This window comes from Eulemur rufifrons, chromosome 30 (genome assembly GCF_041146395.1).
Source record: "Eulemur rufifrons isolate Redbay chromosome 30, OSU_ERuf_1, whole genome shotgun sequence".
NCBI classification, from domain to species: Eukaryota; Metazoa; Chordata; class Mammalia; order Primates; family Lemuridae; genus Eulemur; species Eulemur rufifrons.
Window position 1 is genome coordinate 48,988,759 of NC_091012.1, and position 16,671 is coordinate 49,005,429.

The 16,671-nt window shown below is 35.1% G+C and overlaps 1 protein-coding gene across 2 annotated transcripts in view; it reads right to left on the bottom strand.

The window, feature by feature from the left end:
- Positions 1–16,671, bottom strand: part of STAG2 (STAG2 cohesin complex component) — a 130,669-nt gene that overhangs the window by 58,875 nt on the left and 55,123 nt on the right. For both annotated transcript variants that reach the window (XM_069464064.1, XM_069464063.1), the window contains exons 3-5: positions 15,061–15,139; positions 9,627–9,791; positions 2,263–2,359 (exon numbers count right to left, since the gene is read on the bottom strand). In XM_069464064.1, the coding sequence (XP_069320165.1) occupies positions 2,263–2,359; positions 9,627–9,791; positions 15,061–15,139 (341 nt within the window). The remainder of the gene's footprint in view (positions 1–2,262; positions 2,360–9,626; positions 9,792–15,060; positions 15,140–16,671) is intronic.

The following is a 16,671-nucleotide window of genomic DNA, read 5'->3' on the forward strand; positions in this document are numbered from 1 at the left end:
GAGAAACAATTTAATAAGGCGCTTTAGAATCTTAAATGAAGATATGAGGGGGGAGAAAAAAAAAGGGTACACAGTAGAAATAGTAAAAATTAGCCAGGTGGAGATCAGACATCAGAAAAGGAATTTCTAGAAAAAAGTTATGTTAGGAGACAATGCAGGAAAAAGATGTACATGAACTTTCATGGATGGCCCATCACATTTACCAAAAAAGCTGGGGGAGGGAGGGAGAAGAAAGAATAAAGATAAAAAATGGACTCTTAAAAAAACTGTATTTTTATTGCTGGATTACTTATTTGCTTACCAGTCTAATCACTAGGAATATCATACATATTGTAACATCTAAAAGAAGAATGTCTTGGTACAGGAAGATGAGATTTATAAATAAGAATTAGATATAACTAATATAAATTTTCAACTGACCAGAGCTATATTTTGTATATGTATACATTTGTGTGTGTGTGTGTGTGTGTGTGTACACATAGCTGTATAATCCCCGCTTCATAGATGAGGAAACTAACACTAAGAGAAATCAAGTAATTTCTCCAAAAAAAAAAAAAAATTTCTCTGAAATTATTCACCTAAATCATGCTGCCTCCCCTAGGTGAGATCAATATTTAATGGTGCCCTGGAAGAGCCCTTACTTACCACAACCTTAAAGAAACAAATAATTGTTTTAAAAAATTGACAAATTCAGAAGGAAGCACTATTTCTCCGGCTCAAGAAACACACTCTCAAAAACCTTCTGAAGGGATTTTGCTTTTAACCTAGAATCACGTATATCTCTTCAAAACCTTCCCATACTTTGTACTCAGATACAGTACACTTAGCAATGCTAAAGAAGCAAAAGTAACTCAATCTCTGAAGCAATTTCTATGAAATAAACATTTACATATAAATAAATCTCATAGCAAATATATTGTATACATTTTGACAATGCCCCATTTCTAAAGCTCCTCCCCTTCTCATAAACCACATGACAACCAGAGACAAAAAAGAGCAGAAAATGATATCAGAGCAGAAAAGAAAGTAGCTGTCACAAACTCTATGCATTTAATTCCTGAGGCAGGTGTCAAGCCACCATTAGAACATTAGGCCAGAACCCACTGCCTAATGGGAGATATGAAGCAAGACTGCTAAAAACTGGTAAATTGAAAAGTGATAGTTAGAAAAAAAGAGGAAACACCATTGGTGGCAAAATCAATAACGGAGCAGTCTGGAGCCACTCAATGTAGGGCCAAACATCCCTGCATGCTTCAACAGCCCCCAAAATCATCATTGTATTACAATAAAATAACTGATGTTCATAACAACCAACTTGAGTTCACAGGAAAAATTTAATTCTATCAAAATAATTTCCTGTTCATAAGTACCTAATGACCTTAACTTTGATTATAAGGTAAATTCACCCTTATGGAGATTGCTTGATTCCAAATATAATGGCAATGTTCAAATATATGTGACAATTTAAGTTTTCAACACCTTAAATTTTTAGAAATCTTGACAACCTGCTTTGTGACAAGATATACCCAAATGTTGAGTCAGCAAGCTCTTATTTTATAAACAAATTAATGCCAGAAAAGGAATGAATCTAATAGAGGAAAAATTCTTTGTGGCCTTGTTTTAAGACTATAATTCAGAAGCCTAATTAAGAAACTCAACCCAATGGAACTATACTATAAAAGGGAAGACTGAAGATAAAACTTAAAATTTCAATTCATCAAATTACTTCTGGCACCTGTTCAGTTGTTCTGTACTCGATCTTCTATTTGCAAAGAATCTAACACCCCGCTACCCAATGTAAAATTTCTCTACCTTTTAGAAGAACTGGCAATTTCATTAATACCTTACTTAACTTACTTACTTACTGTTATTCATGGCACTTTTTAATTCCCTACACTTTACAATTCCCTGCCATTTGAACCTGTATATCTTCATTATCTTCCTCATCCCTTCTTAATCCATTTCTTTGTTCTTAAAACCAGATGCTGAAAGTAGGAAATATATCTAATAAAAGTAACATAACAATTAGAAACTACTACGTTTTTAGATAACTTTCACATATGAATACATCTTTGTCAACAGACTCTCGTTCTCTTACTGTGTTCTTTGCTCTTTTTTCCTTATATATTTTGCATAGATATAATGCAAATAATTCAATACCTTGGCATTATTTTCCATGTAAAGTGTTAACATCTGTTTAGATGGAACAAAGAAACAAGTGACTATTTGAGATATTCTGCTTCCAAAATAAACATATCTTACCTTTACAGCCTGAACACTGAATAAAAAAGTTGATAAGGTCAAGGAGTGCTATATCTCGGTCATGCTTGTATGATTCTATCCAATCATCTACCACCGACTATAGCAGAGGGAAAAAAATAAAATCATTAGCTTTTTCTAATGTTCTCAGAATCAATTAAATCTGATAAAAGTCATAAAAATTAACATTATATAGTATCACATTGCTTTAAATTAATATATGTACTTATATATTTAAATTACAATTTTAACAATAAAAAAGAATCAAATTCAATTGCCTGATAGCGCAAAATGAGAACCTATTTATTTTCCATTAAAAGGAATCTGGGCCACGAGCGGTGGCTCACACCTGTAATCCTAGCACTCTGGGAGGCCTAGGCGGGAGGATCACTCGAGGTCAGGAGTTCGGGACCAGCCTGAGCAAGAGCGAGATCCCGTCTCTACTAAAAAAAATAGAAAGAAATTAACCGGACAACTAAAAATATATAGAAAAAATTAGCCGTGCTTGGTGACACATGCCTGTAGTCCCAGCTACTCAGGAGGCTGAGGCAGTAGGATTGCTTGAGCCCAAGAATTTGAGGTTGCTGTGAGCTAGGCTGAAGCCACAGCATTCTAGCCTGGGCAACAGAGTGAGACTCTGTCACAAAAAAAAAAATAAAATAAAAAATAAAAATAAAAAAAATAAAAGGGGCTGGGCATGGTGGCTCACGCCTGTAATCCTTGCACTCTGGGAGGCCTAGGCGGCAGGATCACTCTAGGTCAGGAGTTCGAGACCAGCCTAAGCAAGAGCGAGACTCCATCTCTACTAAAAATAGAAAGAAAATGATCTGGACAGCTAAAAATAAATATAGAAAAAAAAATTAGCCGGAAATGGCGGCACATGCCTGTAGTCCCAGCTACTAGGGAGGCTGAGGCAGAAGGACTGCTTAAGCCCAGGAGTTTGAGGCTGCTGTGAGTTTGATGCCACGGCACTCTAGCCCAGGCAACAGAGCGAGACTCTGTCTCAAAATAAATAAATAAATAAATAAATAAAATAAAATAAAATAAATAAAATGAATCTGAAAACTATAGAACTCAATTCTATGAAGCGTAATTACTTATTACTTCTTAGTGACATTAAACACATCCTAGAAAATATTAAAAGCCACATTCATGTTTCTCATTGGCTAAAATATTATATAACACTGCAATGTAGTAAAAATTTAAAAATTTTTTAAGTGAATGACCAGGTTAATGAGGAAATACAGAACAAAATAACAGAATTTTGTTCAACAGGCAGCAACAATAGTTCCATATTAATAAGAAAGGCAAAACAAAGTCTAAATAAAGATCAAAAGAAAGTAAGGCAGTTCATGGATCTGGAGGCTTAACACTGTTAGACACCAATACTCCTGAATTAATCTACACATTCAGAGCAAGCCCTATCAAAATCTGAGCTGGATTCTTCACAGAAATTAAAAAGCTGATCCTAAAATTCTTATGGTAATACAAGGGACCCTGAATAGCGAAATCAATCTTGAAAAAAAAGTTGAAAGACTCAAACTTCATGATTTCAGAACTTACTACAAAGCTACAGTAATCAAGACAATGTAGTACTGGCATTAAGAAGAGACATGTAAATCAATGGAATAAAACTGAGAGTCCAGAAATAAACCCTTATATTGATGGTTGTTTGTTTTCAACAAGAACGCCAACACAATTCAATGGGGAAAGAAGAGTCTTTACAAAAAAATGGTACTGGGACAACTGGATATCCTCATGGAAAAGAATAAAGTTGGAGTCTACCTCACACCATACACATAATACTTAACTCAAATGGATCAAACATCAAAACGTAAAAGCTAAAATTATAAAACTCTTAGGAGAAAACAGAAGTATACCTTTGTAACCTGGTATTTGGCAAATCCTTACTAGTTGCTTGTCCAAAAGCACAAGCAACAAAAGAAAAAATGAATTCAACTTATTAAAAACTCTTACAATTCAGTAGTTTTTAAAAAAGAAGCCAAACAACCCAATTAAAAATATGGGCAATGGATCAGAATAAACAGTTCAATAAAGAAGATATACAAATAGCCAATAAGCACATGAAAAGATGCTAAAAGTCATTAGCCATTAAGAAAATGTAAATCAAAACCACAATGAAATATGACTTCACACCCACTAGGATGACTATCATAAAAAAAAAAAAAAAACAGACAACAACAAGCATTGGCAAAGTTGTGGAGAAATTAGAATGCTCAAACACTACTGGTGGGAATATAAAAAATGGTGAAGCCACTTTGGAAAAACAGTTTGGCAGCTCCTCAAAAGGTTAAATATAGAGTTACCACACTGCAATTCAACTCCCACATATACATCACCCAAGGTAATGTATGTCAAACCAAAAGCTCATACAAGAATATTCAAAACAGGATTCATTATTCACAATAGCCAAAAAGTAGAAACAACCCAAATGTGCATCAAGAGATGAACAGATTAAAAAAAATGTGGTATATCCATACAATAGACTATTCTTTGACAATAAAAAGAAATAAAGTTATAATACAAGCCAACATGGATGAACCTTGATAATACTATGCTAAGTCAAAGAAATCACTCATAAATAACTGCATACTATATGAAATATCTACAATAGGCAAGGTTATAGAAAGTAGATCAGTGGTAACCTAGAGCTGGGGATGGGGACACGAGTGCTAAAGGGCATGAGGTTTCTTTCTGGGATATTGAAAATATTCTAAAATTAGATTGTATTGGCCAGGCGTGCTGGCTCACGCCTGTAATCCTAGCTTTCTGGGAGGCCGAGGCGGGAGGATAGCTGCAGCTCAGGGGTTCGACATCAGCCTGAGAACAGTGAGATCCCCATCTCAAAAGACAAGAGACTAAAATTAGATTGTGATGGTGACTGTATAACCCTGTGAATATACTAAAAATCCACTGAATTTACCCTTCTAAAGGGTGAATTTTGTAATATATGAAATGTATTTCCAGAGTTATTTTTTGAAAAATAGGACAGAACTAAAAACTAAAAGTAGTTATTATATTCCTTTGGGGGCAGAAGTGACAACCACAAAACTGATTAAAAAAATAATTTTTCAATAAAGCAAATCAATAAACTCTGGAGGATAAATAACAGCTAATGTAAAAAACAAAAGGTCAGAAGGGGAGAATGTCTGCAAGCACTAAATATGAAACTTAGGTACAGACGATGACTAAAACATGTAGAATTTAACATACAAAAAGGATAATATGATTACACAATAAGGAAAAATTAAGGAAATAGTATCTAAAAATTACCTGGCTCAAATAGACTGACTGGAATTATTCTAAAACTTTACTTAATTGCTACATTTGAATCCTTTTCTGTATTTTACATCTTATTTATGTTAACCAAGATAGTTTATAAAAGAAACATGTTTAAGATTTTTCCCAAATATGATATGGGCAATAAATAGCAAGAGAATACCATGGGACTGTGATGATTTTTAAAAATGGCCCCCAATTTTTTCACATTGCTTCCCAGTAAGAGGTAAGGTCTATGTCTCCTTCTCTAGAACAGAGCACAGTAATGCTTCCAAAATTGGGTCATAGATGGCCATGCAGCATCTGCATTAGTCTCTTGGAGCACTAGCTAACTGGACACTACCTCTCAGGACATTCTCTCTCAACCCAGAAGCCACACTGTAAGAAGACCAAGCCACACAGATAGGCCATTTGTAGGTACTCCAGGTAATAGTTCTGGCTCATTCCAGCCTTTGAGTTACTACAGACTAGGCAGCAAACATGAGTAAAGAAGATTCCAGATGATTATGGTCCCTAACTGTGTTAGCACCAAGCATCCAAGCAGCTCCAGCTAAAGCCCCAGTCATTATGGAGCAGAGATAAGTCATCCTTACTTAGTTCTGTCTGAATTCCAGACCCACGGAATCATTAAACATAATAAAATGGTAATTGTTTCACATCATAAGTTTGGGGTGGTTTGTTATACATCAATAGATAACTGCAAAAATGGCTACTCTTATCAATAAAGACACAAAAATATGTAATGAAATCTTACAAAGAGACTACCATATAACATTAAAAAGTAATTCATGAAGATCAAGTACAGTCTACACTGTATTTTATTGCAGAAGAATACAAGTCTTCTACAATAAAATAATGCAAGCTATCATACTGAAATATGTTTAGAATTTTTAATCATCAAACAGTATGCTGAGAACTTATTCAAGAAAATACAACATCTATTATAATTAGAGGGTATATGCATACTTTCTCCTTTCTTAAAATTTAAGAACTATTTTTTTAAATCTCTAGTTTATTTGTGGTTATGCCCTCCTTTTCATTCTTTTTTTTTAAGAGACTGGTTAAGTCTTGCTATGTTGCCAAGGCTGGCTTCGGAATCCTGGTTCAAGCAATCCTCCTGCCTAAGCCTCCCAAGTAGCTGAGACTACAGGTGTGCACCATCACACCCAAGAACTATTTTTAAACTATTGGTTGACTCTCACTTATAATTATTAAGATAGGTATATCCTGGGCATGTAAAAAAAAAAAAAAGAATACATGATCCTTCATCAAGGAATTGAGAATCTAAGTCAGACATATATGTAATAATAATAATACAATATGCTAAGCACTATAATGGGAAGATAAGAGTAAGAAACACTTGGGAAAGGAGAAGGAGATAGTGTCTGAGAATGTTTTTCAGAAGAGTGAGGTTTGATTCACTCAGTACTATTTGATATGAAAGGGAGGAAAAGAAAACTATTCCAGACAACAAGAAAAACAAAAAGGCCAGCCTGGGCGCACAGTACATACTATGGCTAGAAAATAGAAAGTATGCCATAAGGAAATCTGGGCTAGAACTTTTAGATAAAAAAAGAACCCTTGGAAGTTTCTAAAGAGGGGACTTCCTCAATCAAGTTTGGTTTTAGAAAGGTAACAAATGGGAATACACATAACAAACTGGAAGTGGCAAGAAGATTGAGGGAAATCAATGGAGATACTGTAGACATTCTCTTTCAGGGGGAAAATACATTAGGAAACAGAAAAATAGATGACATAGAGGTACAATCTTAATATATGACAAACCATAAACAACACAAAAATAAGGAAAATGTTCATTTTTTAACATGAATAAAAGAATTAAATATAAAGCTAAACCATCATATTCTATTAAAAATTTTTGATGAGCCAAAAAGTTAAACAAAAACCCTACAGACTAGACAAAAATAGAACAGCCTAATTAGCTGTGGCTATAAGCTGAGATATCTGATGGCTATGGGCTGAATGGCTGTTACCTCAAACTTCCTATGCTGAACTCTAATCAGCAATGTGATAGTATTGGGAAGTATAGCCTTTAGGAAATGATTAGGTCATGAGGGCAATGTACTCATAAATAGGATTAGTGCCCTTACATAGGAGGTCCCAGAGAGCTGCCTTGCCCCTTTTACTATGTGAGGACACAGTGAGAGGGTGCCATCTATAAACCAAAAAGCAGGCTCTCATCAGACACTGAATTTGTAGGCACCTCAATTTTGGACTTCCCAGGCTCCTGAATTGTTGAGAAATAAATTTCTGTTGTTTATGAGCTATCAGTTTACGTTATTTTATTTTATTTCATTTTTTAAAGAAATTATTGTTAATTTTGTCTAGTGTGATGATATTGCTGTTATGCTTTTTTTTTATTTCATCTTATTGTTATGGGGGATACAGAATTGCAGGTTACATACGTTGCCCATGTACCGCCTTTCCCCCCAAGTCAGAGCTCCAGGCGTGTCTGTTCCCCAGGTAGTGCGCGTTGCACCCATCATGTAGGTATATATCCCTCCCTTCCCCACCCCCCTACGTTATTTTAAAAATAACAGCCCAAATGGACTAAGACACTGATGTTAAAAATGAAGGATATCAGGAAAAAAACATTAATGCATTTAATTAATTAGAACAAAATATTACAGAGGAAATGTGAAGTATAAAAACTAAAAGAACGTGGGCTTAGTGGATCGTGCTCATAATATGCCAGCACTCCCAGAGGCCGAGGTAGGATAATCACTTGAGGCTGGGAGTTCAAGACCAGCCTGGGCAATATAGCGAGACCTCATCTCTACAAAAAAAAATTTTTCAGTTATACCAGTAGGGTAGTGCATGCCTGTAGTCCAGGTACTTGGGAGGCTGAGGAAGGAAGATCACTTGAGCCTGGGATTTGGAGGTTGCAGTGAGCTGTGATCACACCACTACACTCGACTCTGGGTGACAGAGCTGAGATCTAGTTTCCAAAAAACACAAAAATCTAAAATTTTTAAAAATAAATAAAAAGGAAACTAATGAAATGGAATATAACTTAGATAATTTATCCCTTTGATAACATTAACCCAAATTGGGAAATGGAGAGAGAAAATTAATTTTTAAAATTAGGGAATTACTAAACCATAGCATAGTAATAAGACATTATTTATTTTTTAAAAGCCAAATATACATTCAAGACAATCACTTAAAACATTAAGCAAGAAAGAGTCCACATCCTAATCACAACTACATAAAAGCAAACTTTAACAAATGGATAAATGAAGGTGAATTAGAATGCTAAAAATGAATTTGTGCCTATTAAGTTCTCTATTCTGTAAAACTGGTAAAAGCTCAACTTAAATATTTTTACATTTTACACGTAAAATTTCTCCTTATTAGTCTCAATTGGTATTTTAAATTTTGTTTACAAAACCATACGTATTTAGACAACTCTAGATTTGTTAACCAGTTCTGCATTTCAGATTTTATTAATAACAAAAAGCCTAAGTGGCTAATTCTCAGAAAACCATCTGTGTGAACCTGTCATTGATTAAAGTCAATTCTATGAAGAAAAACTATTCCCTACAGCTTTTATAAATAAAAACTTTATTAGACAAGGATATGCCTCCAACTTTTTACTCATCTAAGAAACATGCGCAAACAATAAAATTTGTAATAACAACAGAGATCAAAATAAATTAATTCACTAAAGTGGACAGTGATTATATTAGGTGATTCAATCAAGAACTCTATGTGGGCAGAATACTTCATATTTTAATGCCAGCTATATAAATTCAGGGGAAATTGAAACCTCAAAGCCAAGATTTACATCAGCATATTTTCTGACCAAATAATGTCTTATTTTATGCCATTAAAAATAATAATGTAGCAGAAAATTACTCAAGACACAGCTTAAAGGTCTTATGTCTGAATAGACAGATCCCTAAAGTTTTCAGAGGTGGTTGTTTTTTCTTTCTAGTAAATAGTATATTTTTTAAATGCAATAAGAAAAATCAGGGCTATACTTTATATAACTCACTAAAGTTTTAAATGTACAAATAAACCGAGAAGAACACCATAAATATTACCTGCATAGCACTCTTGCCCATTTTAACAACTTCAAACAACATCATGTTTTCCACTCCATTCTGTTGGTGATGACCATTCATTCGGTTTGGACCAGAAGGAGGTTTTCCTCCTCCATTTCCACCTTTGCCCTTTTCTCCTGGGCCCTTTTTGCCTTTTTTACAAGTCTGCATTTAAAAAAAAAAGTTGGTTAAGTTATACCACCAACCTTAAGATTTCAAAACAAAGCTACTGCAGAAGCAGCTGATAGGGAACATAATTAAAAGATGCTTAAACTTGAACTAAAGGAGAATGCCATCTGCATATACAATAACAAAATGATACCGTTACAACAGCCTCTTTGTGGTGTCAGTTTTTTTTTTCATTTATACTACCATATCTCACATAACATTGTATTAATAGTTAGAAGCAAAATTTCTACAGATAGACTGTACAGGTCCAAACTGCTATTCCTATGAGCTAAGTGATTTTAGACAAGTTACTTAACCACTCTGGGCTTCAGAGATTTTTTTTCTAGTGGGGATAAAACTGTGCCTACCCCATAGGTTTGCTGAGACAATGAAAACTTAAGTACTTAGCAACATACCCAGCACATAATAAAGTCAGAAAAATATCTGCAACTGTTATCAATGTAAAATGAGAAAATACATGAAGAGGAGCTCAATAAATGATACTTAAATCTAAATTTGTTAGAAAGACCAAATTGAACACCGACACAAAACTCAGATTTGAATCAATTTTGAAAAGTAATGTGAAATCACATTAAAAACCTTCAACATATCAACGAAGTTTGAAAACCACTGCAAACATCTCTTTGAAGTATAATCAGAGAAATCCCAAGAGTGCAATAAATCAGGGTGGCTGTCTCTAAGCTTTAAAATACTCCCTTATGCTGCTTTAAGGTACAGAGTGGAATAGGCAGTAAGAATAACAAAACTCTCTATCAAATAAGTAACTTATACTTAGTTCAACATTTTAACTTGATTTTTATTGTCTTATAAATCATTGTAGTGCTCTGAACAAGGAATTCTGAACAGTATGAACAGTTTTATCAATCTCATTCTTGTCCTATCTCCTTCCTCCAATACTTAATCATAAAAATTAAATCAATGAACACTATTGAAATAAAGCCTCATATAAAAAAGTTGTACTGGGGATGGGGGCCTCAAAAAAAAAATCACCGAAAAGGTTCCCTACATGCCTCAGTTTTAAAATGTCTCCCACAGCTTTTATGCCTTGTTCAAGAAAAACAAGTCATTCCCTAACTCAGAGTCCTCATTTCTAAGACGCTAGGGTTGGATTAAAATCTTCATAGAAAAATTTTCCAATCCCTGGATTTGATGATTTCTAAGGTTTCTTGTAGACTTACATATTTCTATGATCTAGAAAGCAAGGGTCAGCAAACATTCTATAAAGTACTGGTTAATAAATATTTTAGGCTTTGTGGGCCACATACCATCTCTGTTGCATATTCTTTTTTTTTTTGAGACCAGGTCTCACTGTTGCCCAGGCTAGAGTGCATTGGCATCATCATAGCTCACAGAAACCTCAAACTCCTGGGCTCAAGAGACTCTCCTACCTCAGCCTCCCAAGTAGCTGGTACTACAGGCATGCACCACCATGCCTAGATAATTTTTTTTTCTTTTGTGTGGAAATGAGAGCTCGCTGTGTTGCTCAGGCTAGTCTCGAACTCCTGGCCTCAAGTGAACCCCCCTTGGCCTCCCAAAGGATTACAGGCATGAGCCATTGCACCCAGCCACATATTCTTATATTTACAATCCTTTAAAAATGTAAAAGCTGGTTCTTAGGATATGGGCAGTACAAAAACAAACTGTGGTTTGCAGACCCCTGATCTACAGCCACACCTACAAATTTATTTCCACCACGTGTCTGCACTTTATTTCACAGAGGGTCCCTTCCTCCTTCAAGAGTCTAAAACCACCCGATGCTTAACAGTTACTTCAAACTGCTTCCGAACACCTGAAAGATATATTCAATTTACATTACAGTAGTCCTCCCTTGAGTTTTGCCTTCCTCAGTTTCAGTTATTCCTAATTTAGCCAAGGTCCAAAAATATTAGAAGGAAAATTCCAAAAATAAACAATGCATGAGTAGTGCAATGAAATCTCTCACCATCCCACTTTGTCCCGCCTGGGACATAAATCATCCCTTTGTCCAGCATATCCATGTGCCAGTTAGTTACTTAGTAGCCATCTTGGTTATCAGATTGAAAAAACATAGTATATACAAGTTCAGGGTTCTTGGAATATATCCCCAAGGATAAGAGGGGCTATTATATTTTGTAAATGAATGCAGTTTTTGTGAACCTAATTCATTAATTCCTAACTGTAGAATGAAAAGCTTTTGTCCCAAGTAAAAGGAATTTCGGAGATAAGGGTAAAAGAAAAGATCAATTACAAAGAATACACCAGAAAAATATAAAATGTTAATGTAATTAACATGGAGCTATGTATTTTCAATTTATCTATTAAATGCCTCAACAGTCCCTGTCGGTATGAAAAACTAATTAGTACAATTACAATGGCTCAATGGGTATGCTGTGTCAGAGGAAAAGAAATGTGCAAGGAGTGATAATACAAGTACAGAAGTAAACATGCTGGCTGGGCGCGGTGGCTCACGCCTGTAATCCTAGCACTCTGGGAGGCCGAGGTGGGCGGATCGTTTGAGCTCAGGAGTTCGAGACCAGCCTGAGCAAGAGCGAGACCCCATCTCTACTAAAAATAGAAAGAAATTATATGGACAGCTAAAAATATATATAGAAAAAATTAGCCGGGCATGGTGGCGCATGCCTGTAGTCCCAGCTACTCGGGAGGCTGAGACAGGAGGATCGCTTGAGCTCAGGAGTTTGAGGTTGCTGTGAGCTAGGCTGACGCCACGGCACTCACTCTAGCCTGGGCAACAGAGTGAGACTCTGTCTCAAAAAAAAAAAAAAAAAAAAAAAAAAAAAGTAAACATGCTAACCTGTGTGCAATCTTGGACAGGAAAAAAAAAATCTAAAAAAAGACTCTCGCAGCCAGGTGTGGTAGCTGGGAGGTACGTGGCCTCCCAGAGTGCAAGGCGGGAGAATCACTAGAGGCCAGAAGTTTGAGACCAGCCTGAGCAACATAGTGAGATCCCCATTTCTAGAAAAAAAAGAAAAGCGTAGCCAGGCATGGTGGTGCACACCTGTAGCCCCAGCTACTTGGGAGGCTAAGGCAGAAGGATCTCTTGAAGGAGGAGAATCGCTTGAGCCTGGCAGTTTGAGGATGCAGTGAGCTATGATGATGCCACTGTACTCTATCACCAGCAACAGAGAGAGAGCCTGTCTCAAAAAAATAAATAAATAAACTTTCAGAGGTAGTATAGTAATAATGGGTTAAGGGCACAGACCTGGGCTCAAATTCTTTAACCACTGAGATTCTCTGGACCTCAGTTTCCTATCTATAAAATAAGGAAGTTTTCTAAACCACAAAGTTGTTCAAATATTTAGGTTAATATATATAAAATTATTAGCACAGTCCATGGAACATACATAGTATGGTGTCAAAATGCAGTTGCTCTTATTATACTAACAAATCCTTGATCTGTCTCCTAACACCTCACCCACAGCAGTGGCTATATAAACTTAACTAAACTGTGGCACAAAAACTTTAGTGAGTCCTTTATTCAGGTGTGACCAGGGACCTTGCCCCAAATTGTAAATTAAAGGCAAAAGTAGATTAAAGAAAAAGTGATTTTCTGATGAATAGCCCACTAGAATTAAAGCTATCTTCGAATAGTCACAACATTTCTGTTCATACTCCTCTCTCAAAATTTCTTTATAAGGAACTAAAAAAGCATATAAAATTCTGAAACACATGAGTTACAAGCACTCTAAAAAAAATTCCAGGAGCAGTTAAATAAATTATGTTCCATACATAAAATGTGATATTATACCACCATTAAAAATTATACAGATGTCAATGTGGTGGCACCATAACTATAGTTCCAGCTACTCGGGAGGCTGAGGCAAGAGAATCTCCTGAGCTTAGGAGTTGGAGGCTGGCTAGGCGAGGTGGCTCATGCCTGTAATCCTAGCACTATGGAAGGCTGAGTCGGGAGGATCGCTTGAGCTCAGGAGTTTGAGACCAGCCTGAGCAAGAGCAAGATCCTGTCTCTACAAAAAATAGAAAAAAATTAGCCTGGCATCCTGACGTCCACCTGTAGTCCCAGCTACTTGGGAGGCTGAGGCAGAAGGATCAGCTGAGCCCAGGAGTTTGAGGTTGCAGTGAACTATGATGATGCCACTGCTCTCTAGCCAGGGTGACAGAGTGAGAATTTGTCTCAAAAAAAGGATGGGGGGAGTTCGAGGTCGTAGTGTATTGTGTTATGACTGCACCTGTGAATAGCCACTTTACTTCAGCCTGGGCGATATAGAGAGACTTCTTCTCAAATAAATAAATAAATAAAAAGAATAGAATAATAAAAATTGCAAAGAGTTTTACATTCACTGATAGGAAAGTTGTTGACAACATACCACCAAATTTTTGAAACACATTAAATAATCAGTGTGCATACTATGATTCCATTTAAGTAAAATTCTGTATGCATGTTTATGTATAGGTGTATGTATTACATAAATATTCATCAAAATATTTAAAGAATAAATTACCTCTGAGTAATAGGATTATGGAAAAATTTCACTTTGTTCAATGTAAAATTCTGTATTGTTTAGACTTTTTCAAAGTAAGTATGGGTCATGAGAAAATATAAATCCAAAATTCATTTTGGGGTAAGAAATTGCTAAACAGCAAAAACAAATCATCTTTTACATGATACATTTACACACATGAACAAAGTCAAACGTACTTTTCAAAACAGCAAAATGATTTAACCATTCACCGAGTTATCCATAGCCCTGAGGCTACCCACTCATACTCATATACTTGCATTCTACTGACTCAGAACTTTGTCAGTTTTAATCCTTAACATCCTTATAAAGAGTAAAATGATTATCCATTGCAACTGATTAGACATAAAACTAGTTGTAGGTTACATTTTTAGAGTGCTTTAGAATAAGAAATTTTATGTATTGCTTTGCTTTATATTTTACTCGTGGGAAAATAAAAACAATAGGATATCACATTTTGCTTAACATACTGTGCTTTACAAAATAAATAAAATATTGGAAACAATAATGTATTATTAATTCCAACTTTACAGCATTGGAAATAGATAATCAGAAGCTATTTGGTCTATAAGACAAAAGGACCACATTTATTCAGAGGCTTATCACACCAATCACTCCCCCCCCAAAAAAAGCCATTTTTAAAAGATAACATCTGAGACATCCCTAAATCTATATACATTTATCTATATCTGAGCTAACTATACACACACACATGTGCATGCGCACTATCTTAAAAGCCAAAATAAAGTCACATATTTGGTACGTACTTTTCCTTTGCCTTGCTTTTGGTTTTTTCCTTCAATGTCTTCAAAATCTGTGTCAGAAGAAAAATGTGTCTCTGACTCCCTGTGACAAGAAGATAAGCAATAATTAGAAACGTAGATGGAGTTTCTAACTTTTGGCATATTTTCTAAAAGAAAGGCTTGGTTAACTCATTACAAAACTCCATATTATAATTAAAATAATTAAGATGCTTTTCCAAAACATGATACTACGGCACATTACCAAACATACAAGATTACCTTACCAACCACAAAAAAAACCCCTCTAAAATATAAATACCTAAACATTTTTTTTATTTTGTTCACTTTTAATCAAAGCATGAAAAATAAACCAGTAGCTCTCAAAATTTAACCCTAGGGACTGTGGTGTTCTAATGACTGGTTTCATTTTCTGGTTTCCAGACCACAGTGCTGAGGAAAAACTGTATTTTAACACTAGTCACTGAATGAACCTAATCAGGGAATTTTAGCGATATTATAGACTCTCTGATTTCTCCTACCTCATTCAAAAAATATTTATAAATCTAGGTTTGAGCACTCTACAAAATATATATTTCTGAAAGGGTATACATAAAACATTTTTATAAACTACTATAAATCATTTGAAATACAGTAGGGAAGTATGCTAAGTGATCAAAATGCTTTACTTCATAAAGCGGTGGTGAGCTATAGTCAGGAGAACCAGTTCTGGTACTAAGTAACTCTGATCTTGTACAAGTAACAACCTCTCAATCTTCTCATCTATAAATAATTTATATTCAAGAAAGTATGAAATCTTTAAAACTCTCTTCAATCTCCCATATATAAAACTATAGTCCTTAAAAAACTGTCCCTTGTTTTAGATGAGGGGTGGAACCACTTTGTATAATCTGGATTTTCTCACACACACGGAAGCAGACTGCTTTAAAATAAACATGTGTGATGCTTTCTATATGTGTAAACAAGGGACTATCTAAATACCCTCATTTATATGTTTAAGGCAAGGCATACTTACATTGGTATTTGGGTCACAATAAATTTTAGAATTGAGCCACATTCATAAAGGTTTTACCATCCTAAATGTGTAAACCTAGTACCAGTTTTGCTTAAAATAACTAACATCAAAAAGGCTATCTTTATAAAGCTAGTCTTCTCAATCTAGATTTCTTCTATTTCCATTTTTATTGCTATAATAACCAGCTGTCCAGAGGCTATGAGGTAGCACAAACTGTGATACAGGAATACTTCATAAATCTAAAGTAATGGTTAAGTTGCTAGCAGGAAAAAAAAAAAATTACTATTTAGAGCACTTACCTACAAAGTAATTTAAACAATGTATTGAAGATGGTGGCAATCCTAACTATGTCCTAAAATGTTGAGAGGAAAGGGCCTGTAATAAATACTATTATTACCCACAGTTAATGCACCAAAAACTGAATGACTACTATAATATTAACCCTGAAACTCATGTCTATTACATCTTAAGATTGTTGTTATCAATATTCTTCTCACATGCCTATATGGTCTTACAAAAAAAAATTGAAAATGTTTTTAAATATCTTGGTGTACAAAATAATATTTCTTTCTTCCCAAGACATGTGGGGGACACCAGCTCTC